Here is a 23,394-nt window from a genome sequence, read left to right as displayed (position 1 = left end):
ATTAATTTCAATGGGTCACCTCTGAGCACAACTTAGTTGGCTATAACTCCTTGTGTGCAGGCCTATGTTTGAGTTCTTTCTCTGCAAAGCCTTTTCACTGGAGAGAGAGAGACAGGGTTGCTAACATGAGTCACTCACTTCCTACTAAAGCTGCTTCCAGCTGTAGGCTTGGCAGCCTCCACTTTTTTAATAGTGGTTTTTTTATTAGCGATGAACAACTTGCAAAACCAAATAAAGAAATAGAAAAATATAGAAACGTAGTACAAGGTTGCTTCAGATTGGAATGAGAGCGGCCTCCTTGCCAGAAGATGGCTCTTGCCTTTTGCCCACAGGCCAAGATCAGTCAAACAGTCCTTTTCCTCTCAGCCATTTCCTTTAGCATCCTTTCCACCATCAACAGCAGAGAAATTTTTAGAGACGTGGCAACAGTAAATAAAGAAATCATTATATCAGGTCACGATACAAGTTGGAAGGTGCTTGTTTGATGTATAAAGCCCAGGGGGCAGTCCTAAAGCAAGGATAGGAATGCGGCCCTCCAGGCCTTTCCATCTGGCCCCCAGGACTGCCCCCAGGCCTCTTGGGGCCACACTTACCCTCCTTGAGTGTCTTTCCTTGGCTGTTATGTGTCCCTGGGCTGTGACAATGTCTCTTGCTTGAACGGATTGAGAATATAGGCTTGTGCCTGTAGAAACCTTTGACTTTTCCATAATTGGCATGTAGTCTACTAAACATCCATAGCTCCACCCACCACTAACCTGTGGCCCTTGGAAGGTGTACAATCAAGGAACAGAAAAAGGTTCTCCACCCCATCTTAAGGTTTGTTCAGAGAATTCTAAGCATGCTAGTTGTACAAGGCAGGATGTGCTGAAATGTTCACATCCTGTTTATGCATAAGGGACCATTCTTCCATTTCCCATTACTTTCTTCCCAAGCTGTTTAGGGATTTAAGAGGTTAAAACCAGCACTTTGAATTGAGCCCAGGAACGAATGTTACCCAACATAGATAAGAAAGGATGGGTGTAATATAATTCATCTTGCTATCTCCAGTCAAAATCCTGCCAGCTGCTTATTGATCCAACTGAAGTGTTGCAACTTTCTTTGAGAGTAGGCTCATAAAAAGTGGGCTGCAGTAATCTAACTTGTAAGTTACTTGTGCATGAATGACTAAAGTCATATCTGTTTTCCCCCAGAAAAGGCTGCAATTGGTAGTATCTAAGCTGAAGCAAGTAAAAGGCAATCCTGGCCACCACATCCACCTGATTGTCTAATCACAGAGCTGGATCCAGGAGCACTCCTCCCAAGATGCAAAACTATTTTGTCAAGGGGAGTAGGGTAGCCAAGTGTTCTGCTTGAACTGTTGGCTCCAAAATACATACAAATGTGTATTTTTTGGGGGGGAGGGGAGAAGCATACAAATATATATATATTAGTGGGAAATGTGTACAAAATGTGCATTTTGGGGAGAAATGCATACACTTCAAAATGAATTTTTGTGCATTTTTTTAAATGCAGAAAATGGGACTTATGGCCAAATATGTGCAAACCTGACACAGATTGGGATTAGACTGATTCATCCATCTCTTCCACTCATAGTTAAAAACCTCCCCTGCCAGGCTGCATGATTCAAATGTCTTCTTTTGTAGCTTTTATTTTTATTACAAGGTATTTAGAAGATGATGCTCTATAATAATAAAGTCAATAGTACCACAATTTGCCTCACAAGCACTCTTCCCCCCCCTTCAATGATTCTAGCAAACAATTGCATGACAGACATGGATTCTCCTCTTGTCTATTCATCCCCCCCCCCCCAGGATGACTTCCCAGTCCCTCTGGGTGTCACGGATCCCAGGTTGGGAACCACTGTTCTAGAGGAAGGATTGCAATATCAAGGGATAGGTTCCAGTTAACAAGCTACTTCTCTGCTTCTGAAATTTACCCCATCCCACCATATCCATCAGGCTTTACTCTGAGACACCAGGGACTTCCCTGGCCCACATGGCTCCACCTTCTACCCTCACCATGCATCATTAGGCTCCACCCTTTCTCACCAGACTCCACCCCCCATTCTGCCAAATGCCACCTTTTAGCTCCTAGGCTCTACCTCCTGAGTTTCAGGTTCTGAGGTTCAAGAGACCTGGCCATGTTGCTAGTGCATAAGAAATTGAATAACTTTCTGCTGGTAAAAGAACAGAGACTTATCATGCTACTGGGCTAGCAGGGGAGATATTTCATTAAGAGAACCAAAGAGAATTTTTGGAGAGAATAGATCTATCTATCTATCTATCTATCTATCTATCTATCTATCTATCTATCTATCTATCTATCTATCTATCTATCTATCTATCTATCTATCTATCTATCTATCTATCTATCTATCTATCTATCTATCTATCTATCTATCTATCTATCTATCTATCTATCTATCTGTCTGTCTGTCTGTCTGTCTGTCTGTCTGTCTGTCTGTCTGTCTCCACATTTGATGTCCTGGCTTGAGAACTGCAGACTGCACCAGTTTTACAATCTGTGAATAAGTTTTTCCTCTTATAGAATTCCTTCCAAATTTCAGAGAGAAATTGTCTGTAAATCTTGGCTTCCTATATTTGCTGCTCACAAGAGCGAACAACTAAACAGAAGCTCAGCTTCCCAGATTCCACAGTTAGCACTTTTTTCCCAGTACTTGAACATGTGGTTTCCTCAAAGTATAGAGTGCCACTTTTTCTCTGCCTAAAAACATATTTTTCTTTCTCTGACAGCATTAAGGCTGTCTTTGCCACAAAATGTGGCAGAATGAAGATAACTGGGATCTAATGACCTCATCTCACTCTTACCCTATCTTTGGCAACATACAGTTTTATGTTTCTGAGAGACAGATAAGCGTTTTATCGTTCTTGTTTTACAATACATAGCTGACACATGCAACTCATCAAAGCGTATCCTATACTTTTCAACTTTCCTTACTTACCATGGACAAGCTCTATTTTCTGGTCCTTGTCCAAGAGAAATCATTGCCTTTATTTTGTAGAGATTTTATTAGTATGATTTTCTAGAAGCACCATTCTTCAGGTTCCAGCGCCCCTTTACCTAGGGAAGGGACCATTGCTCTGCGGTAGAGCTGCATGTAGAAGCTCCCAGCCATTCCAATTGAAAAGGGATTAAGGAGCAGGTGAACAGGTTTCTCCTTTGTCTCTCATAACACCAGAACCTCGGGTCATCAAATGAAATTCAGTAGCAGGAGATTCAGGCCAGACAAAAGGATTTCGCATAGTGCATAGTTAAACCAACTTGGAAGGCTTTAAAGGGAGATTAGACAAATCCATGGAGAATAGGGGTATCAATGGCTACTAGCCAGGAGGGTAGTCCTCCAGGGTCACGGGAGGTCACAGACACCTTACTTCTTTGGGAGCAGCGTCCCAGCCAGGTCCCTATGTACAAGCCAATCAGCATGAAAGGGGAGTGTGTTAGCCACTGAGAAGAGTTCTCGTCTTTTCATGCTGTTTGGAGCCAATCAAAGTGGAAGGAGGTGAGTCAGCTGCTGAGAAGACTCTTCTCAGTAGCTATCACACAGCCTCCCTTTTCATGCTGATTGACTCCTAGGGACATTTACCATAATGGAGGGTGGACTCGGAGATGACATGGAGAGCAAGTGTGCTGAGGGAAAGTGGAAAGGGGGCATGACTGTGCAGGGGCATGGTGTGACTGACTATCACGAAGGGACCTTGCACTTCTGAATTTGCCATGGCGATACTAGCTATTTTATTAATTTATTAATTTATTTAATTTGTATCCCGCCCTTCCTCCCAGCAGGAGCCCAGGGCGGCAAACAAAGCACCAGAAAACTTTAAAACATCATTAAAACAGATCTTAAAATACATTAAAACAAAACAGCATTAAAAACATTTTAAAAAACAACCTCAAAAAGGGTTAAAAACATTATTTAAAAACATATTAAACAATTCTGACACAGATGCAGACTGGGATAGGTCTCAACTGAAAAGGCTTGTTGATGATGGCTAAGTATTAATTCCTCTGTGAGTCTTTAAATCCCAGTTGCTAGGATTCACAAGTGGGGAGAGTGTACAAGTTCAAGCCCCCCCCCACATGTAAAGGAAACTATGATAAAAAACTATATCATTTGCATAATACTCCAGAAAACTTATCTTACATCACTAAGAAACTGTCTCTGTCCTGATCTGCACTATATGTTTAAAACAGTATCAAACCACTTTAAACCCCATGCCTTCTCCCAAAGAACTGTAGTTTGTTAAGGGTGCTAAGAGTTGTTAGGAGACTCCTAATCCAGTCATAGAGCTACAGTTCCCAGAGTGGGTTATTAATCATTCCCGCTTCCCAGAGAACTCTAACTTTCCTACCATAATCCAAGCACTTCCAGATGTAGGGAAGTGGATCCCAAAAAATCATGTCCAGACCAGCCCACCAATGTCTCCAAAGGGATCTAGCCAGCTTGCAGAATCTGGCACACATTGATCCAACAATTGGCCCAGTATCACCAGTGAGAAACTAGAAACATCATACATGTCACGTAGGGATGGAAAGACCTGTCAGTTTCAGTTTTCTCCATTTCTCATTTTCCAGTCTTAAAGTCATTTCTCCATATTTCTACAGCAATTGGTGATTTTTTTTAAAAAAAAATCCTCATGAAAATTCCCCAGCATTTTAATGCACATTTTTCAAACACATTTTTGTAAGCAGTTTTGACTAATGTACAGATTTTGCAAGCTATTTCCTGTCATATAATGCATTTTTGCTTGTTATGTGGACTCAAATATTAATTTGTATGCACACTTTCCCCTAATATATGCATTTATGTAAACATTGTTTGGTTATCAAACTGCATTGCAAAATTCGAATAAATGAGAATTTCAAAGGATAACTGTGTTTGGGTTCTCACATTGTTTTGGAAAGTGCAAGATTTGGCTTGAAATGTAAACTGAATTGAAATTATTGCCCATCCCTAATGCCATGTGGGAAAGGCCACAATATCCTTCCCAATTAAAACAAAACCAACATCTCCACCACTGTCATTCAACTTACATTCATGAGGGCAGAATCCGTATTTGCCATCTGTATCAAAGTTGTAGGTTGTTGAACACCAAAGGAATCCATCACTCCTCCCTGCATCAGTGCAGCTGTTGTATTCTTTGTCACTGAACAGGAATGGAAATTTGCAGAATTCTCCATCCGCATTGCCATATTTCACTCTAACAACTTGAAAAGTAAAGGAGAGACAATCCATTAGGAATGGCCAAAATATAAATGTGGGTTTTCTCAGCAGAATTTCTAGAGTGGGAGCTCTTAGCTACAAGCAGAACTTGCTTAGAAATTGACCAGCAAGAGAGTCACTTGGAAATATTTGTACAGTGGAAGCTGTTGACATAAGGTAATTTGTGGAGTCCTTATGTGATTCATCAGTTACAAAAGATTTTTTTTTTTAATTATTGATTATCTTGTCATTTCCTGACATTGCTCAGTGGTTGAAAGTCCAAGCTTAGCATATACAAAGGCTCAGGTTGCATCCCACAGGCTGCATCCCCCAGTTAAAAGATCACCAGTATAGCATCATGCATACAGTATTTCTATATAAATTATAGCATTCTGCATTGATATATAAGGATTTGCATATGCAAATTTTATGTATATCTGTATCCTCTTTCTTCCTCATTTTTGGCAATTCATAAGTAACCACCTTAGGCTGTTATGGGCGGATCAAGAGATTCAGCCCTGCTTAGTTCAGAAATGCTAACAAAATGATACATTTATGACAGTAATGGTGAACCTGTGGTCCTCCAGATGCTGTTGGCCTCTAAAAATTCTATCAGCCCCAGCCAGCATGACCAATGGTCAGGGATAATGGGAGTTGTATTCCAGCAACATCTGGAGAGCCACAGGTTCACCATCCTTGACTTATAACCATCTCTCACCTCCTCAATAACAGCTAAGGGATGTTACACAAGACCAGCCCTAAAACTACAGAGGCCTTCCCCAACCTGGTGCCTTTGTTATTGGACCCCTAACTCCCATCAGCCTCAGCCAGCATAGCAATGGTCAGAGATGATGGGAGTTAGAGTTTAACAGCATCTAGTGGACACTGAGTTAGGGGAAGGCTGATCTACAGGGTTCAGTCTCCAGAAACAGTTGACACTTGGCAATGTTTTGAAACCATCAACAGCCGACATACCTTGTCCTTCACCCAAAGTCCAAAGCTCATCATCATCAAAATGAGAGTCACCTCCAACTCCAGGCCCAGGGGCAAAGGCATGAGCCAAGAGACCATCCTTGCCATCAAATGGATACCCATCACCATGCTCTGCAGAACAAGAAGAAAGCAAAATGGCACTAAACACAGGGAAACATATCTAAAGTGCAGAATTAAGGCTATTAAGGATTGATAAATAATTCAATGGTGCCTTTTTAACTTCGTGTGCGAGTTGGAGTTATGGGATTATTTTATCATATTTGATTTTTATTTTGTCACGTTGATGTAGGAACATAAGACGCTGCCTTATCCTGAGCCAGATCACTGGTCCATCTACCTCAGTACTTTCTACTCTGACCAGTAGGAATGGAAAGATCTGTCAATTTCAGTTTTCTCAGTTTATCACTTTTCTAATGTTAAATTCAGTTCTCTACATTTTGGCAGCAATCTGTGATTTTTTAAAAAAAAATCCTCATGAAAATTCTCCACCATTTTAGTGCAAATTTCTAAAAATAAACACATTTTTGTAAGCAGTTTTGACAAAGATACACATTTTTGCAAGCTATTTCTCATCAATTCATGCCTTTTTGCATGCTATTTTCGCTCACATACTCATTTTATGCACCGTTTCCCCTAATATATGCATTTTTATAAATATTGTTTAGTTGGTGAACTGCATCCCAAAATTCTAATAAATGAGAATTTCAAAAGATTTGTGTTTTGGTTCTCATATTGTTTTGGAAAGTGTGCATTTGATAAATTTTGCTTGAAATGCGAACTGAAACAAAATTTTCACCCATTCCTACTGACCAGCAGCAGCTCATCAGGAAACTCTACCAGCCCTACCTGAAGATGCTGGGGATTGAAAATGGAGACATTCTGCATGAAAAGCAGTTGTTCTACCACTGAGCTATGGCCCCATCCTCATATTTTCCCTTATATTTTATTCGTGAAAAAACCCTGCTCTGCAACCTACTGGCAAAGGACATTATACAAAACTCATAAATAAATGAACAAAGGAACCCTGAGCACTGTAGTTGTGTAAGGGAGGAGTTGGGATGTATTTCACTAGAGATGTTTCTCAACAGTTCACCAAACTACACTTCCCAGGATTCCTTGGAGGAAACCATGACAGTTAATCTGGTATAAAATTGATATATTGTCTAGCATAGTGTAAATAAAAATACCTAATCACAAATAAGAGACTATGAGTTGTACTCAGCTAACTCCTACTCAGAGTAGACCAATTGAAATTAAGAACTGTGAGTTGTGCTTATTAACTTCAGTGGGTCTGCTCTGAGTAGGTCTAGCATTGCACGCTACCCTTAGAGTACAAAGCTATACGTGTTAACTTCTGTTTGGTTAAATGGGGCTTGCTGCTTTCAGATATGTGGGTGTTGCAGCCTTAATAGGAGACACTGTTTTTAGAGCAATCTGTTCCATTCATGTCTGGCCATCCTGGCATTACAAAAGCTCTGAAAAGTAGCTCTCTACGCTTCCCACATAACCAAGAATATCACTAGATGACCTTGAGCTAGTCTCTCTCTGCCTAAGGGTGAGGAACTTAGGGCCCACTAGATTTTGTTGAACTCCCTATTCCCATCACCCCCAGCCAACATGGTCAATGACCAGGGATAATAGAAGTTTTAGTCCAACACCTGCCAGGGACACAGATTCCCCGCCCCTGGTGTAAACTATCTCACAGGGTTGTTGGAAGAATAAAACTGGCAGGGGGTGAAGGAATAGAGAGAAGAATGTGCACACTGCCTTGAGCACCTTGGAGGAAAGATTGGATATTAATGCATTTCTTTTTAATTGCTGGACTAGAGCAAAGTTCCTCCAGTCCAGCTTCCTGCACCCCACAGTGGCCAGCCAGATGACTTCAAAAGGTCTTCTGCAGGGCATGAGGCTGATGGCTATAGGGGAAACTCACTGGAAGATCTATTGTATTGAGGACATAGAACAACATGTAACAATTGTTACTTCATGCCTGACTCTCTGTGAGGGTCTAGAAGGCCAGGCTCTTCAAGACTGCAAGCTTTTGGGCTTATTTCTTTGTTTTCTCAAAAGTAGTTATCTGCTTGGGATGGTGGAAGTTGGGAGGGTCTCATATCTATTTTTAGTACCTGCCACCTGCTAGACATATCTTTGGGTGGTAGACTAAACAATGATAAGACTAAGGACATGGCGTTCACAACAGGTGTGAATAATGAGGTTATTGTTGGAGATCAGCACATAGCAAGTGTAGCCTTTCCATATATGTGTCCAAGATTTTGCCCAAAGTGAACTTTGACACAGACCTTAGACTAGTGAGGTGCTGTGTACCCGCCACCAGCTGGGGTCTCCCCATTGTTGTTCACCTGGAGTTCCTGACAACTGAATGGAGAAAGTAAGCACATTCTTCCTCGGTAGATGTCACTTTCTTGTATCCTTTTCCCTGCTCCTTAATAAAATCTTTGACTTCTACTCGGCTGTGCATTTATTGCCTCTGAATCTGCAAGAACGCTTGTCCCTTTTTCCTTGTTTCATTCTTCTTTCCATTGTCTCCCCCACCACTACAGGAAACTGCTTTATACAGAGTCAGACCATTAGACCAACTAGCTCAAGTACTGCCTACACTGACTGGCAACAGCTTTCCAGGATTTCAGGGAAAGGTCTCTCTCAGCTCTACCTGGCATTGCCAGGGACTGAACCTGGGAATTTCTGCATGCGAAGGGGATGCTCTGCCATTCAGTTCTGACTCTTCACCACAGAGCTGATCCTCACATAGCTGATCATAAGGAGTTGCCTTATACTGAGTCAGACCGTTGGTCTATCTAGCTCATTGTTGTTATGTGCCTTGAAGTCAATTTCAACTTATGGCGACCCTATGAATCAGCAACCTCCAATAGTATCTGTTATACACCACCATGTTCAGATCTTGTAAGTTCAGGTCCGTATTGTCCGTTCAGATCTATCTAGCTCAGTATTGTCCAAACTGAGTGGCATAGGCTATCCAAGATTTCATGCCGGGGTCTCTCTCAGTAGATGCTCTACCACTCAGCTATTCAGGGTATCCCTCCATTTGGGTGTCCATGAATAAGCCTGTGTGTATCTTCTGCACCGAGTCATTTCAAGTCTCTCCTTTTTCCTCTGGTGAAGGCTGAGTTCTTGGCTTCTCCTGTTATTTCACCGAAAGCTTTTTTTGGAATAGCAGCCTTCTGGCAAGGGCATAACCCTATTATTCATCAGTTCCTCACCACTGGCCTGGCCATCAATGCTGCCTGTGGTGGCTCCTTTTGCATCACCAAGGACTTTCTGGTTTGACCCACTGCCATTTGAAACAAACATCAGATACTCAAAGCCAAGTCCTCCATTCTCAGCTACGTGTGCTTTGGGTTAAAACAAGGTCAGCTGCAGGACCACTGGGAGAGCTGCATTGAGAACTGTGGCCTTTTCAGAATCACAGGAGAATGGAGCAGGAGCCAGGAACCAGCAAATATGAGCAAAAGAAGAGCCAAAGGCCCATCTAGTCCAGCACTCTGTTCTCACAGTGGCCAACCTGTGGGAAGCCTGCAAGCAGGGCCTCAGTGCAGGAGCACTCTCCCCAATTGTGATTCCCAGCAACTGGCATTCAGAGGCATACCTGCCTCTGACTGTGAAAATAGAACACGTCTATTGTTCTCTGCTGCTACAGAGGGCAGGAACTAACAAGGCAAATGCTATTTCAGGCTGCATTAACAGAAGTATAGTTTCCAAATTGCTTGAAGTATTGGTTCCCCTCTGTTTGGCACTGGTTGAGCCTCATCTTGAGCGCTGCATCCAGTTCTGGACACCGCACTTCAAGAAGAAGGCAACGAGGATGATCAGTGGACTGGAAACAAAGCCCTATGAGGAGAGACTGATAGAACTGGGCATGTTCACCCTCGAGAAGAAAAGACTCAAGGGAGATATGATAGCACTCTTCAAGTACTTGAAAGGTTGTCACACAGAGGAGGGCCAGGTTCTCTTCTCGATCATCTCAGAGTGCAGGACATGGAATAATGGGCTCAAGTTGCAGGAAGCCAGACTTAGGTCAGGAAAAATGTCCTAACTGTTAGAGTAGTACAACAACGGAACCAATGACCCAGGGAGGTGGCGGGCTCTCCAACAATGAAGGCATTCAAGAGGCAGCTGGACAGCCACCTGTTGGGTATGCTTTAATTTGGATTCCTGTGTTGAGCAGGGGGTTTAAATCCATGGCTTTATAGACCCCTTCCAACTCTATGATACTGTAAGTGGTAATTGCAAGGAAGCAGATTTCAGCTAATAAACGTTAGGAGAAATCTTTTCACAGTAAGGAAATGTACGGACAAAGCAAACCCTGGCAGGATTACACCCTCTGCTCACCAGCTGGTGAGCGGGGTTTAACCCTGCTGGCTGCAAGGGTCAACTTCCCCAGTATGTTCCCTGTGCAGATCAGACACTGAATCAGATCAGCAGGGCTTCTGTAAAGCCACCCCAAATTCCTGGGATCTGCCCTCAGGCCCATCCCAAACCACCCTGGGCCCCACCCTCTGTTACCTTTCACCTTGGCAGTATTCCTAGTTCAGCTTTGTGCTGTTCTCTCTCTCCCACACAATCCAAGTGCAATAATATTATTCTTACCTCATTGAGTTCTTGTAAGGAAAGCAGAGATGATGAATGCACCGTGCTTTGAATGCTTTTAACGTGCACTAAAAAAATGCTATGGGGATGATCCAGTCAGTTGCCCTGTGTGTGTGAAGGTGCACATGCCCAGTTTTCCCAGATGCATGCGAGGGAGGACAGCCAATGGGAAAGGGGGTCACTGAGCAGTGAATCCCATGCACAGAGTAGCATAAACAGCAGGGAGAAGGAAGGAAGAGGCAGAAGGCTGGATTTTCCCTCAAGGGGTAGTAGTGATGATAATAATAATTCTATATAGAGATATCTACCCCATCGTCCAAAATTGATCATGATATCTGCTTCGCCATCATGAATTCGGGAAAAATCCAGCGGTGTGACATCACTCCAGACTTTAAAGGCACGGGCAAAAGCATCATCGATCGTTTCAGAGTCCAGATCTGGGGTGTAGCCTAAAATCCTTAATAATAAAAGCGGAAGAGAAAAAAGACAACAGAGAACAATACAGATCACTTGCTTATGATTTCCCGAAGGGTACCCATGTTCATCTCTTACAACAAAACCAACAGAAAGAGTCATATGTCCCTTAAAGACTAACAAACTGGTCAGTCTTTAAGGGTGCCACAAGGCTCTTGGTCGCTTTTGGGGGAGGGTTATGATTGTGAAGTATTCCTATATCTGTTCTAATTCATTTTTGCACTGGTTTCTTGTAACAATTCTTTAAAAAGGGTGGTACTGTTGTGAGCCTTGAACATGTTGCTTCAAAGGGAAAGATGTAAATGCAATCAATGCAAATGACTGGTTTTTGAGAAATTTATTACATCCACCTGAAGCACATGTTTAGTGGACACTGCCCTATGGCTCCAGGTTTTCATCTTTAACAACCTGGGCATTGCATATCAAAAATATGCAGGATACTTTTTTGGGGTGTCTGATGAGCTGACTATATGCTCATATTTGCACTAGTCATTATTGAAACTCTGCATGCCCAGTGTATACCTTGCAGCTGCTGGTCCCACCTCCAGCTCTTGGACTGACCCCCAGTGGACATCTGAAATTGGGAATTTGCACATGTGTGTGTAGAGCTGTACATACACGACCTCTCCACTTGATTGGGACCTCCAGTCATTCAGGGGTCCTGAGCACATTAAAACAGTAATGGGGAACCCATGGTCCTGCAGATGTTGTTGGACTCTAACTCTCCTCTACCCCACAAGACAACACTGTTCCGTAAGAGCCAGTGTTGTTTCAGTGTGGGACTAAGGCCAAGAAGGGAAATCTTCAGATCCCCAGTAAGCCATGAAGCTCACTATGTCTCAGCCCAACCTACCTCACAGGGTTGTTGTGAGGATAAAATATAAGGGGAGAGAACAATGTGCACTGCCTTGAGCTCTTTGGAGGAAAGGTGGGATATAAATGCAATGAATCAGGGATGGGAAAGTCATGGTTCTCCAGATACGGTTTAGGGATGGAAAGATCTGTCAGTTTTCAGTCCTCTCAGTTTCTGCTTTTCCCAATCTTAAATTCAGTTGCAGCAATTTGCTATTTTTTTGTTTAAAAAAATCATGAAAATTCTTGAGCCTTTTAGTGCAAATTTCTCCTAATAAACACATTTTTGTGGGCAGTTTTGACTAATGTACACATTTTTGCATGCAATTTCTCATCATCAAATGCATTTGTGCATGTTTTCATCTATATATTAATTTTTACGCACACCTTCTCCTAACCTATGCATTTCTGAAAACATTTTTGGTTGGTGAACTTCATTGAAAAATTCAAATAAGCGTGAATTTTGAAGGGTGACTGTGTTTAAGCTCCCAGATTGTTTCAGAAAGTTCAATTTTGATAGATTTGGCTTGAAATAAAAACCGAATTGAATTTCTCATGCATCCCTAGTGCTGTTGGACTCCAGCTTCCATCTGCCCCACCAGCCAGCATGGCCAATGGCGTGGGATGATGGAAGCTATAGTTCAGCAACAGCTGGAGGGCCACTGGTTCCCAGCCCTGCGTTATAGACGTATAAGACTATATATTATAGAGGCCCCCCTTTTCATAAGTGATACTAAATCTGGAGGATTTAGTAAGAATGCAGTGGCAGAACATCTGTTTTGCATGCAGAAGGTCCCAGATTCAACCCCAGCTTCACCAGACAGGGCTAGACGTTGCCCCTGCCTGGGACCCTGGAGAGCTGCTGCCAGTCAGTGTAGAAAATACTGAGCTAGATCAGCCAATGGCCTGACTTCCTATGCTCCTATGCTATAGTTCAGCAACATTTGGAGAGCCAAAGGTTCTCTATCTTGGGGTTGTTTTCTTAATACATGTTGTTGTTATGTGCCTTCAAGTGGATTTTGACTTATGGCGACCCTATGAATCAGTGACCTTCAAGAGCATCTGTTATAAACCAGCCTGTTCGATCTTGTAAGTTCAGGTCTGTGGTTTCCTTTATGGAATCAATCCATCTCTTGTTTGGCCTTCCTCTTTTTCTACTCCCTTCTGTTTTTCCCAGCATTATTGTCTTTTCTAGTGAATCATGTCTTCTCATGATGTGTCCAAAGCATGATAACCTCAGTTTCATCATTTTAGCTTCTAGTGATAGTTATGGTTTAATTTGTTCACACCCAATTATTTGTCTTTTTCTCAGTCCATGGTATGCGCAAAGCTCTCCTCCAACACTACATTTCAAATGAGTTGATTTTTCTCTTATCCACTTTTTTCACTGTCCAGCTTTCACATCTATACATAGAGATCAGGAATACCATGGTCTGAATGATCCTGAGTTTAGTGTTCAGCGATACATCTTTGCATCTGAGTAGCTTTTCTAGTTATCTCACAGCTGCCCTCCCTAGTCCTAGCCTTCTTCTGATTTCTTGACTTTGTCTCCATTTTGGTTAATGACTGTGCCGAGGTATTGATAATCCTTGACAAGTTCAATGTCCTCAGTGTCAACTTCAAAGTTGCATAAATCTTCTGTTGTCATTACTTTAGTCTTTTTGATGTTCAGCTGTAGTCCTGCTTTTGTGCTTTCCTCTTTAACTTTCATCAGCATTCATTTCAAATACATAGATAAAATCTAATATATAATAATGATTTCATCTTTTCACCCATCATATCCCCAAGCACATCATCAATTAACCATTAACGAGAATTAAACAATGCTACTTCCCAAAGAGAAAAAAAAGTAAAGAGAGAAGAAAAAAGAAAATAACTCTTCAATAATCTTTTCCCCAACCCATTTATTCTTCTGTTGTTTCCACCCTCTCTGCTCCAATTCTAAGCCAACGGCCCTGCAAAACGTAGAGCCTGATCCAATCCATGTTTATTTGGAAGCAAGCTCCACAGTGTTCAGTCAGGCTCATTTCCAAATAAGTGAGAATATGGTTGCAGACTCAGATATTCCCCTTCCCTCTTGCTTGTGTGCCATGATTAATTTCTGGCCAGCAGCATTGTCTGTAGGAGGTGCAGGAAAAGGAGACATGCCGAGAGACAGAGAGAGACCAAAAAAACTGAGCCACGGAGAGACCAAAAAAACTGAGCCACGGGGCTTAAATAGATATGGAAATCATTAGAAGAGCCCCACTGTGCTTCCCTCTGCCTTAGACTTTATCCCAGCAGACTTTAATGGGCGATGAAGTGCTCGTTAAACTATGCACTGTCGAGATCGCAGTGTAATTTCTGGTCTGATTTGTTTCTGCAGACATAACATGGCTGTGGGGTTAATATCATCTCCAGCTCAAAGTGCCAGATCAAAAAAACTTTTTTAGAAAGAGAGAACCAGACATAGTGGAGCCTGTGGTGTTTTGTTCTGTGGAGTTGTATAGAGCAGCAGTATTTGGAAGAAAGGGATAGCCATTATTCTCCGAGAAGAAGTCATGCTGTTCTGGAATAATGGGTCCGCCCTTTAAAACGAAAGAGACCCTGCGCTCTTTTTTTTTTTTTTTTTTAAATCACATTAAGCACTAGGATTGCTCCAGCTGTGTGAAGTGTGGAATGTATCGTAGTGTTGAGGTTTCGATTCTGGGAAAGTGACATCACACCTGGGGCTTGCTTTGTCCTGTACAAGTTGGCCGTCTTGGAGCAATTCAACCCCTTACTTTGCTTTTCCTCCTATACGTTTGAAGCAAAGGAAAGGCAATGCTTTGACACTACTCTTGCAAAGTTCCTTCCAACTCTGTCCTAGGTGGAGCCACAGCCAATGACAGGCACAGCCACTAATTCTAGTTTCTTACCCATCCTGGTCTCAGCTGAGTTAAGAACATAAGACATAAGAAGAGCCTGCTGTATCAGGCCAATGGTCCATCTAGTCCAGCATCCTGTTTTCTCAGTGGCCAACCAGAAACCATCAGCAGTACCTGAGCACAAGATCACTCTCCCCTCCTGTAGTGTCCAGCAACTGGTCAAGTTCTACAAGGGCAAGACTGAGACTAAGGAGGGGGAAGCTGGACTGATGGTAAGTAACAAGGCTGGCTGGCTGGGGGCACACTGAAGTTGGTGGGGCAACACCCCGTTCGCCCCAGTGAACCAGCCACCAGTGCATACAGACTGCCCAGTGTCACTGTGATCTGCTGGGGAGGCTCTGTTGACATATTGCATCGCAAAGATGCTCTCCCAGCCATGGTGTGGAGGAGGGTCTTCATGGAAGCGCCTCCCCACCACTACCATGGAACAAACTTCCGGCAGAGATCAGGAAGGTGCCACTGCTGGACAGCTTCTGCCAGAAGTTAAAAACACACCTGTTTTTCTTGACCATTTTTGCTTTTCTTCTATTGACCGTGCATGTCCTCCCCCCCGATGTTTTGATTTGGTTTTAATAACTGGATTTTATTGACTATATTGCATCGCGTTATGCTTTGCATGCAGGCTGCTTTGGTAATTCATTGTGGGAGTGAAAAGTGGCCTGCACTATTTTTAAATAGGTAATAAAATCTCCAAAATAAACCAGTAAATAAATTATTACAGGGCTGGTGCGCTTTTAACAGCTTCATGAGAGCCCAAAATGGAACAGGTTCTGCTGCTCCAGACATAGAACTTCTAAACTGGAAAAGCTGTACTTATTAAAGCAGGGATGATGAACCTGTGGGGAACCCTGCAGATGCTCCTGGTCTCCAGTTCTCATCATCCCTGATCATCGGCCACACTGACTGGGGGTGATGGGAATTGGAGGCTGACAACATCCGGAGGGCCACAAGTTCCCCCACGTTTGTATTAAAGGCATATTCAGGGTAGCCTTGGCAGTTAGTATCATTGGGCACCCGCTGAAGCCATGTCCAAATGGGAAGCTCACTGACAATCAATGGAACATCCTGGCCCTGCTGATCCTTTGCCTTCCTGTCACTGCCTGTTCCACCTGCTGTCTTGGCTCAAGCAAGCAGTGGTAAGAGTAAGGAGATGAGGCTTGTAATCCAGAGCCACCCCTAGGCATCGAGAAGCAGGGCAGTTGCCCCGGGCCCTGCGCTTTGGGGCCCCCCCACGCTTGGTGATCTGCTCACCAGCCAGCTCCTCCCTCCCTGCCTGCTCGCCTTCACCAGGCAGGGCGCAGCACTCACTCGCTCTCTTTCCACCCAGGACGGGGGCTTGCTTGCCTGCCCGCCTGCCCGCCATGCCAAAGCCGCCGCTGCCACTGCCGCTCCTGCTGCGGTCAGTGAGCGGTAGCCGCCCTGGGACAGCGAGCTGGGCCAGCAGTTCCGGGACTGGTGCCTGCACACCTACGGCAGCAACTCGGACAAGACCATGACCCGGAGCAAATGTGGGGGCCCCCCAACTTTGCTTTTGCTCTGGGCCCCACACATGCTAAGGGAGGGCCTGTTGTAATCTAACTATGTCTGCTCAGAAGGAAGTCCCACTGAATTCATTAGGGCTTGCTCCCAGGTAAATGTGGCTAGGATCGCACCCTAACAGGGAAAGTCTCAATGGATAGTATGTACACATACCTGTATGTGACAAGATTTTTCTCCCATTTTGGTTTTCTCGGGAAGAAATTATAATTGGCCACATCCGGATTACCGCAACGGGGCTTCTTCATCGTTTCTATGGTGTTTTGGTCCAGCTCTCCAGTTTGAGTAAGCCCAAAGAATTTCTGCATTTTCTTCAAAGTGTCTTTCAGCACAAAGAGATTGCAGTTGTCTTTGGGGCATCCGTAATACTTATTGAGGTATTGCTTTAACAAAACAGGAAAGAAAGCAGCACAGTCACAAAACGTTTTCAGAAAATTATATGGTGATTCACCAGTGGTGAGCAGGAATTATTTCCAGGTGACCAGAGATGACACTTTTGGTAAATGGGAATTGCTATGCTGTTGTGCCATTAATTTTTTAAAAATGATATATGTATGGATAAATATTTCTTGAGGACCAGTAACTTGAGGACATGTTTGCAAGGGTTTAAATACAATGAATTATAGACTTTCACTTGTGCTTGTTGCCAGCAAATCATTTAAATGAATGTAACTAACATTCAAGGTACAGGTACAGGTGGTGGGGGTTGAAAAGGGGGTAGGTACCATGGTTTGGGAATCCAAACAAGGACTGATCCAGGCTGCAATCCCATTACCATTAGGAAAAACACCCGAAGTTACAATTATCAGTCGTGATTGAAGATACTCATGCACATTTCAAGACCTATACCAAGGGTAACTAACGTGGTGCCCTCCAGACGTTTTTGGACTCAGTTCATCCCATTTTCATATCAGCTTGCATTTTTAAAAATAAAAAGTCTGTTTGAAAATTTGCACACATTTTCATGAACGTTCCTCCTAATATATACTTTTTTGTATGCAATATTCACCAATATCACTCTTTTTGCAAACAGTTTTCCCTAGTATAATGCATTCTTATACATTATTTTCATAAATATATGCATGTTTGTACATTCTTCCCTGTTACATTTTTTCTGTGTGCAGTTTTTGGTTTGAGAACTGCATTGCAGAATTTGGAAAAGTGTGGATTTTGAAGTACAGCTACATTTTGGTTGGTGTGTTGGAATTGCAAAATATATACGTTTGCATTAAAATGTGAAACTGAGCAGACCCGCCTCCCAATCTTAGTCACTTTCCCCCTCCAAATTTAAAAGTTCCAAGTACTTTAGACTGCAACCCTGTACACACTTACCTGAGAGTAAGCTCATTGAGTGCAGTTGCACTTACGTGTGAGTAAACATGCATAGGTGTGTGCCGTTAGCCCAGCCTTTCCCAACCGGTGTGCCTCCAGATGTTGTTGAACCACAACTCCCATCAGCCTCAGCCAGCATTGCCAATGGCTGAGGCTGATGGGAGTTGTGGTCCAACAACATCTGGAGGCACACCGGTTGGGAAAGGCTGTGTTAGCCTATCCTAGTATGGAAGGTGTTCTATCCCTCTACCCATTTTGGCTGCCCTTTTCTGCATTTTATCCAAGTGACCACAAATGTATAATGGCAAGGTGATATTCCACTAATCACAGCATGGGTTTAGGGTTGCCATGTCAACTGACCAGAAAAAAAACTTGCTTGGCTGGATTTTTTGTTTGTGTTTTGGTCAGCTGCCAGAAAAATAGTGCTGCTACTTCTCCCTAGAATAACGGGATGGTTATATGTGATCCTGCTTTCAATACTGTCTGTGCCTCCCCAAACCTTTGGGGCAGATGTGCTGCTTCATTTCCAGTCAGTGCATGTCCTGAAGCTTCTTGCTGGAATCCTGACTCTTTTTATACCACAAATATTCTGTAGTTTGTTTAGCTTCTCTTGCCCTCCAGATGACAATAATGTGATACCGAGAAACATTACAGAACAACTAATAAAGCAGAATGATGTGTGGATAAATCTACCACTAATGCAATATTATCGCTGTGACGACATGTTGCAGAATACATCCACACACATAAAGGGACAGTCTGGAGGGACCCGTAGTGCAACAACTTCTGGAGGGCACCAGTTTGGTGATGGCTGCTATTTACTATGCACTCTGACCCAGTAGGCACTGCCCCCAAAATCCAAGGTTGGTTTCCCTGAGGCTTAGGGTCTAAGGTCATGAGATGTCTAGGAAGCCAAGGCTTTCCAAAGAATGGAATGTGCCAAAATGTGCACAGCTTGTGCTCTTCCAAACCACAGTTCACACTAGCATGGAGAGCCTCTGTGCATGTGCACCTGCATGCACAGGACATCTTCACACTGACACCAAACATATGGCTGCTGGAGCATGTGGCTAGCCTGTGCATTACGGAGGGTGGAGAAGGCTAACATGGTGCATGATGGAGAGAGAGCCCATTCCACATGCAAATATGACACAGAGAGGGGCTCAAGTGAGCCCCCTAGTGAGATAACTATAGTTTTCTACTCGTGTGCTCTGCTCCAGCCTTCACATCCCCGAGCACTTTAACAATCAATCTCCCCCCCCCCAGGGAACTCTGGAAGCTATAGCTCTGTGAGGGGAACAGGGGTCTCCTCTCAGCACCTTTAACAAACTACATTTCCCATGATTCTTTAGGGGACGTAATGACTGTTTAAAGGGGCATAATACTGCTTTAAATGTATAGCACAGATGGGGCCTGACTGCAGTGCTATGGAATGTTCAGTTGCTCAGGGAACTAAACAGATCACAGTCCTGGTTCTGTGAGGGAAAGGAAAGTTGTCAGTTGAGCAAAAAACAAAAACAAAGACCAGATTAAGGACTGGGAAGAAGTCCTGGGTTGTAGATGCCTGAGGGGAGCCAGGAAATCAGAGTCAAATGATGCACAGAAACACAATAGGGCCAGGAAGGCTTGTTGCTCAGATATGGTCCCAGCCTGCATAGGAAGCCTTTATATAGTCCCTTCTCTAGGACAGCCCAATGGCCAGTCTTAGGTAGGTGGGACCAATCCAGGCAGTGCCTGAGAATATTTCACTGCTTGGAGACTGTGCCAAGATGACGTAATGATTGCTCTTCACATGGAACAGCCTTTTACAAACTCAAAGGTCTAGGTCTTATCCAAGCGGCTCCTGAAAGCAGGAAAGATGAGAAGCATGGAAGCTGAAGAGGAAGCAATGGACGGACTGAGAAAGAGGAACCTAAAGGAAGGTTAGGTTTAAGGGAAAGGGCAGAGGAGATGGAGAACATAGGAACATAAGAAGCTTACTTATACTGAGGTCTGCCTAAGTTCAGTATTGTCTACACTGACTGGCAGCAGCTCTCCAGTATTTCAGAAAACAGTCTTTTTCAGCCCTACCTGGTGAACCTAGGACCTTCTGCGTGCAAAGCAAGATGATCCACCACTGATCTACAGCCCTTCTCTTAAGGGAAGAAGAAGCAAAGAAGAGAAGGGGTTCTGAATGAACTTCGTAGTGCTTGAGGTAATTAGGAGGTCCATAGAGAAGTAGAAGAAGGTGTGCTAGAAGACCAGGTGACTACTGGAAGTGGCTGCTACATCTAGAGTTTAGGCCTTGATGAGAATTCTAGCCACTGTGGACTCTGCTGTCACTGAAGCCAGTATGGTGTAGTGGTCAGCGTGTCAGACTAGGACCTGGGAGACCAGGGCTCAGATCCCTACTCAGCCATGAAGCTTACTGGGTAATTTGGGGCAAGTTACAGTCTCTCTCAGCCTAATCTACCTCACAGGGTTGTTGTGAGAATGAAATGGGGAGGGGAGAGCCATGTATGCCACCTTGAGTTCCTTGGAGGAAAAAGAGGGATATAAATTAAATTAATCAATACAAGCATTGTGATCTGTCAACCTTAACTGGGGCAACAAGGGCCAAAAGTGTGTATGTATGGTAGAGATAGAAAGTTCTGTCAATTTCGGATTTCTCAGTTTCTCATTTTTCCAATCTTTAGTTCTCCACATTTCTGCAGAAATTGGCTTATTATTTTTAAAACCCTCATGAAAAGTCTTCAGCATCTTAGTGTGAATTTCTTGTAATAAACACATTTTTGTAGGAAGTTTTGACTAATATACATATTTTTTGCAAGCCTTTTCTCTTAAATGTAATGCATTTTTGCATGCTATTTTCTCACATATATTCATTTTTATGCACAATTTCCCCTAACACATACATTTTTGTAAACATTGTTTGGTTGGCGAATTGCACTGCAAAAAATGAATAAGTGTTACTTTCAAAGGCTGGCTGTGTTTCAGTTCTCATATTGTTTTGGAAAGTGAAGATTTGATAGATTCGGCTTCAGATGTGAAATGAATTGAATTTCTCCCCCATCCCCAATGTGAGGTAGTTAAATTACACATATTGATGTAGCCAGCCTGTCTTTTTTTTATCTTGTAAAGTAACATTAGTCCACCTTTGCCCCCCTTCACACACTACATAGTTTAAGATAAACACTGTTTTAAGAGTATACCTGAAATGTAAGGTGTGAATGCAGCAAAAACAGGCAAGATACTTGACAGAGAGTTGTGAGTGAGTGTATACATGGTTCTAAAGCTGGCTTTGCCTTCTATATGTAATGTGTGAAGTGGTCATCCATTAGTCATCAAGTGGTCATTAAAAAGAAAAAGATGTGTCTATAGTCTATATCCTAACTAGAAACGGGAGACAAATTTGATTTAGTTCACATTTAAAGGCAAACCTACCTAATTCACAATTTCTGAAACAATATGCAAACCCAAACACAGCTACCCTTTGAAATTCACACTCCTTCGAAGTTAGCAGTTCTTGAGCCAAGTAATGCATACAAAAATGCACATACTAGAGTTCGGTATACATTAAGGAAAATGACATACAAAATTGTGTTATATTAGGGGAAATTGCTTGCAAAAATGTGTCTGTCAGACCAAACTGAATGCAAAAATGTATACATTTGAGTGAAATTCGCACTAAAATGCTAATAAATTTCCAGATTGCTGAGAAATTTGGAGAACTATATTTAAGATCAGAAAAAAATGTGATAGAGAAACCAAAACTGAATGATTCACCCAGTCCTAACTCAGGGGTAGCCAACGTGATCCCCTCCAGATATTGTTGGTCTCCCAACTCTCACAAGCCCAAGCCAAGATGGTCAATAATCAGGGATGGGAGTTGGAGTCCAGCAACATCTGGGGAGGAGGGTACCATGTTGGCTATCCCTATCCTAAACTGCACAAACCTGTCCATTTCCCCCCCCCCCAGAAGGAAGTTCCACTATGTTCAATGGAGCTTACTCACTAATGAATATGTTTTGGATTGCAGAGCAAGGCACATTTACTACTAGAGATTAAGCCCCATTAAATTTCCCTGGGAGTAAGTCCCCGTTTAGCACATGGTCTGAGTAAAATGCATTGGATTGCTTTGCATAACTGAGTATGTAATTGTCCCTATTTTCCTTAAACATTCATCTCTGTAAGGTTGGTTTTTATGAAAGATCAACTAAGCCCAGACAAAAATCTTAAGCTAGCTGTAATGTCTAATAGTTGATACCCTTCCAAGCTTTTTTTCTGTACGGATTCAAATTTAGGGATAGAACATAGTTCAAGAATAGCTTCAAGGGGCAGTTAGTGCTTCAAACAGATTTGTCTGAAGACTAGTCATTATGTTTGCTGAAGAAATCAAGCCAGCTTTGCACAGTAATTGGCCTTCAGGCTATACTTAAGCAAGGTTTGATAAACAAACTTTGTTTTTTAACTCTTTACTTAATGTCTAGATCTTTCTGTTAAAACCTCAGCAATTGGATGAACTTTGTACAGGAACAGGGTACTCATTCAGAAATACAGTTTTCTGGCTTGGCATTAAACGTTTAATGAGGGGGAAATAAAGTTTGCTTTAACACTTTGGAAGCTGATAACTTTGCCAACTACTAGTCCCCATCTGGGAACACTGGAAACAGAAGGCTGCTGTTATTGGGTTACACAGAATTGGGGATCAACAAATCAGACATTGCAAAGTATGTATCAAAAAAAAAGTGGGGAAAACAAACACTTACCAATGCCAGTTCTTTGTCTGTTTTGGGAGAAATGTCCCCTGGAAACTTAATGATGGGTGATGGGATCAGTTCTCTGCCTGGTGTGTCTTCTGGAAGCCTTAAGGTCGGTGGTGGCGGAGCTGAGGTTGGGTGAAAAATGGAGAGGTGGATCCAGAGTATTTTAAAAATGCAACCAGCAAAGCTGAAGGGAATAGGTATCTTCATTTTGCTTCAGTTTGTATTGTTTCCCTAAGCCCCTTCTTTGTCAAGAGGTTTGCCTAGTGACTTGAGTTGTAAAGTCCCATCAGTGGCTTATCAATATATCTCAGCTTTCCTCAGGGCACTCTTTCCTTTTTGCATACTCCAGCAATTCCTTTGTACAAGAAATCCAGATGCGCAGTCTCCAAATCACCGCAAGAGGAAGTCTGGAAAACCAGTGGAAACATGAAGGAGGGGAGGGAGCGGGGGCAGTTACCAGATGTGTGTTTTGCTGTAATTTTAAGGTGGCAACAGACAGATCACTGCTTGAACAGCAAGAGAGAACAAAAAGGCAGAGTTGAGGGACCAGTTAATGTATTTCCACATACTTTTGTCATGCTACAACGTTGGTAAAGTTTCGGCTCGGATAAATTGCTGAAGGAATCAGATGCTTGTTTATGAGATGAATACAGAGGGGGACTTATCAATATTTCTGAGACTAGAATCATGGAATCGTAGAACTGGAAGG

The 23,394-nt window shown here is 42.9% G+C and overlaps 1 protein-coding gene across 1 annotated transcript in view; it reads right to left on the bottom strand.

Moving 5' to 3' along the window:
- MMP2 (matrix metallopeptidase 2) overlaps positions 1-23,087 on the bottom strand; it is a 47,953-nt gene extending 24,866 nt beyond the window's left edge. Inside the window, exons 1-5 of the mRNA XM_061594020.1 lie at positions 22,689-23,087; positions 16,765-16,991; positions 11,149-11,297; positions 6,197-6,325; positions 5,053-5,226 (exon numbers count right to left, since the gene is read on the bottom strand). Coding sequence (XP_061450004.1) covers positions 5,053-5,226; positions 6,197-6,325; positions 11,149-11,297; positions 16,765-16,991; positions 22,689-22,892 — 883 coding nt within the window. The 5' untranslated portion in view covers positions 22,893-23,087. The remainder of the gene's footprint in view (positions 1-5,052; positions 5,227-6,196; positions 6,326-11,148; positions 11,298-16,764; positions 16,992-22,688) is intronic.
- Between the last annotated feature and the right edge of the window lie 307 nt (positions 23,088-23,394).

This window comes from Rhineura floridana, chromosome 13 (assembly GCF_030035675.1).
Source record: "Rhineura floridana isolate rRhiFlo1 chromosome 13, rRhiFlo1.hap2, whole genome shotgun sequence".
NCBI lineage: Eukaryota > Metazoa > Chordata > Lepidosauria > Squamata > Rhineuridae > Rhineura > Rhineura floridana.
Note: the sequence above shows the minus strand (reverse complement) of the source record. Positions and strands in the feature narration are given on the sequence as shown.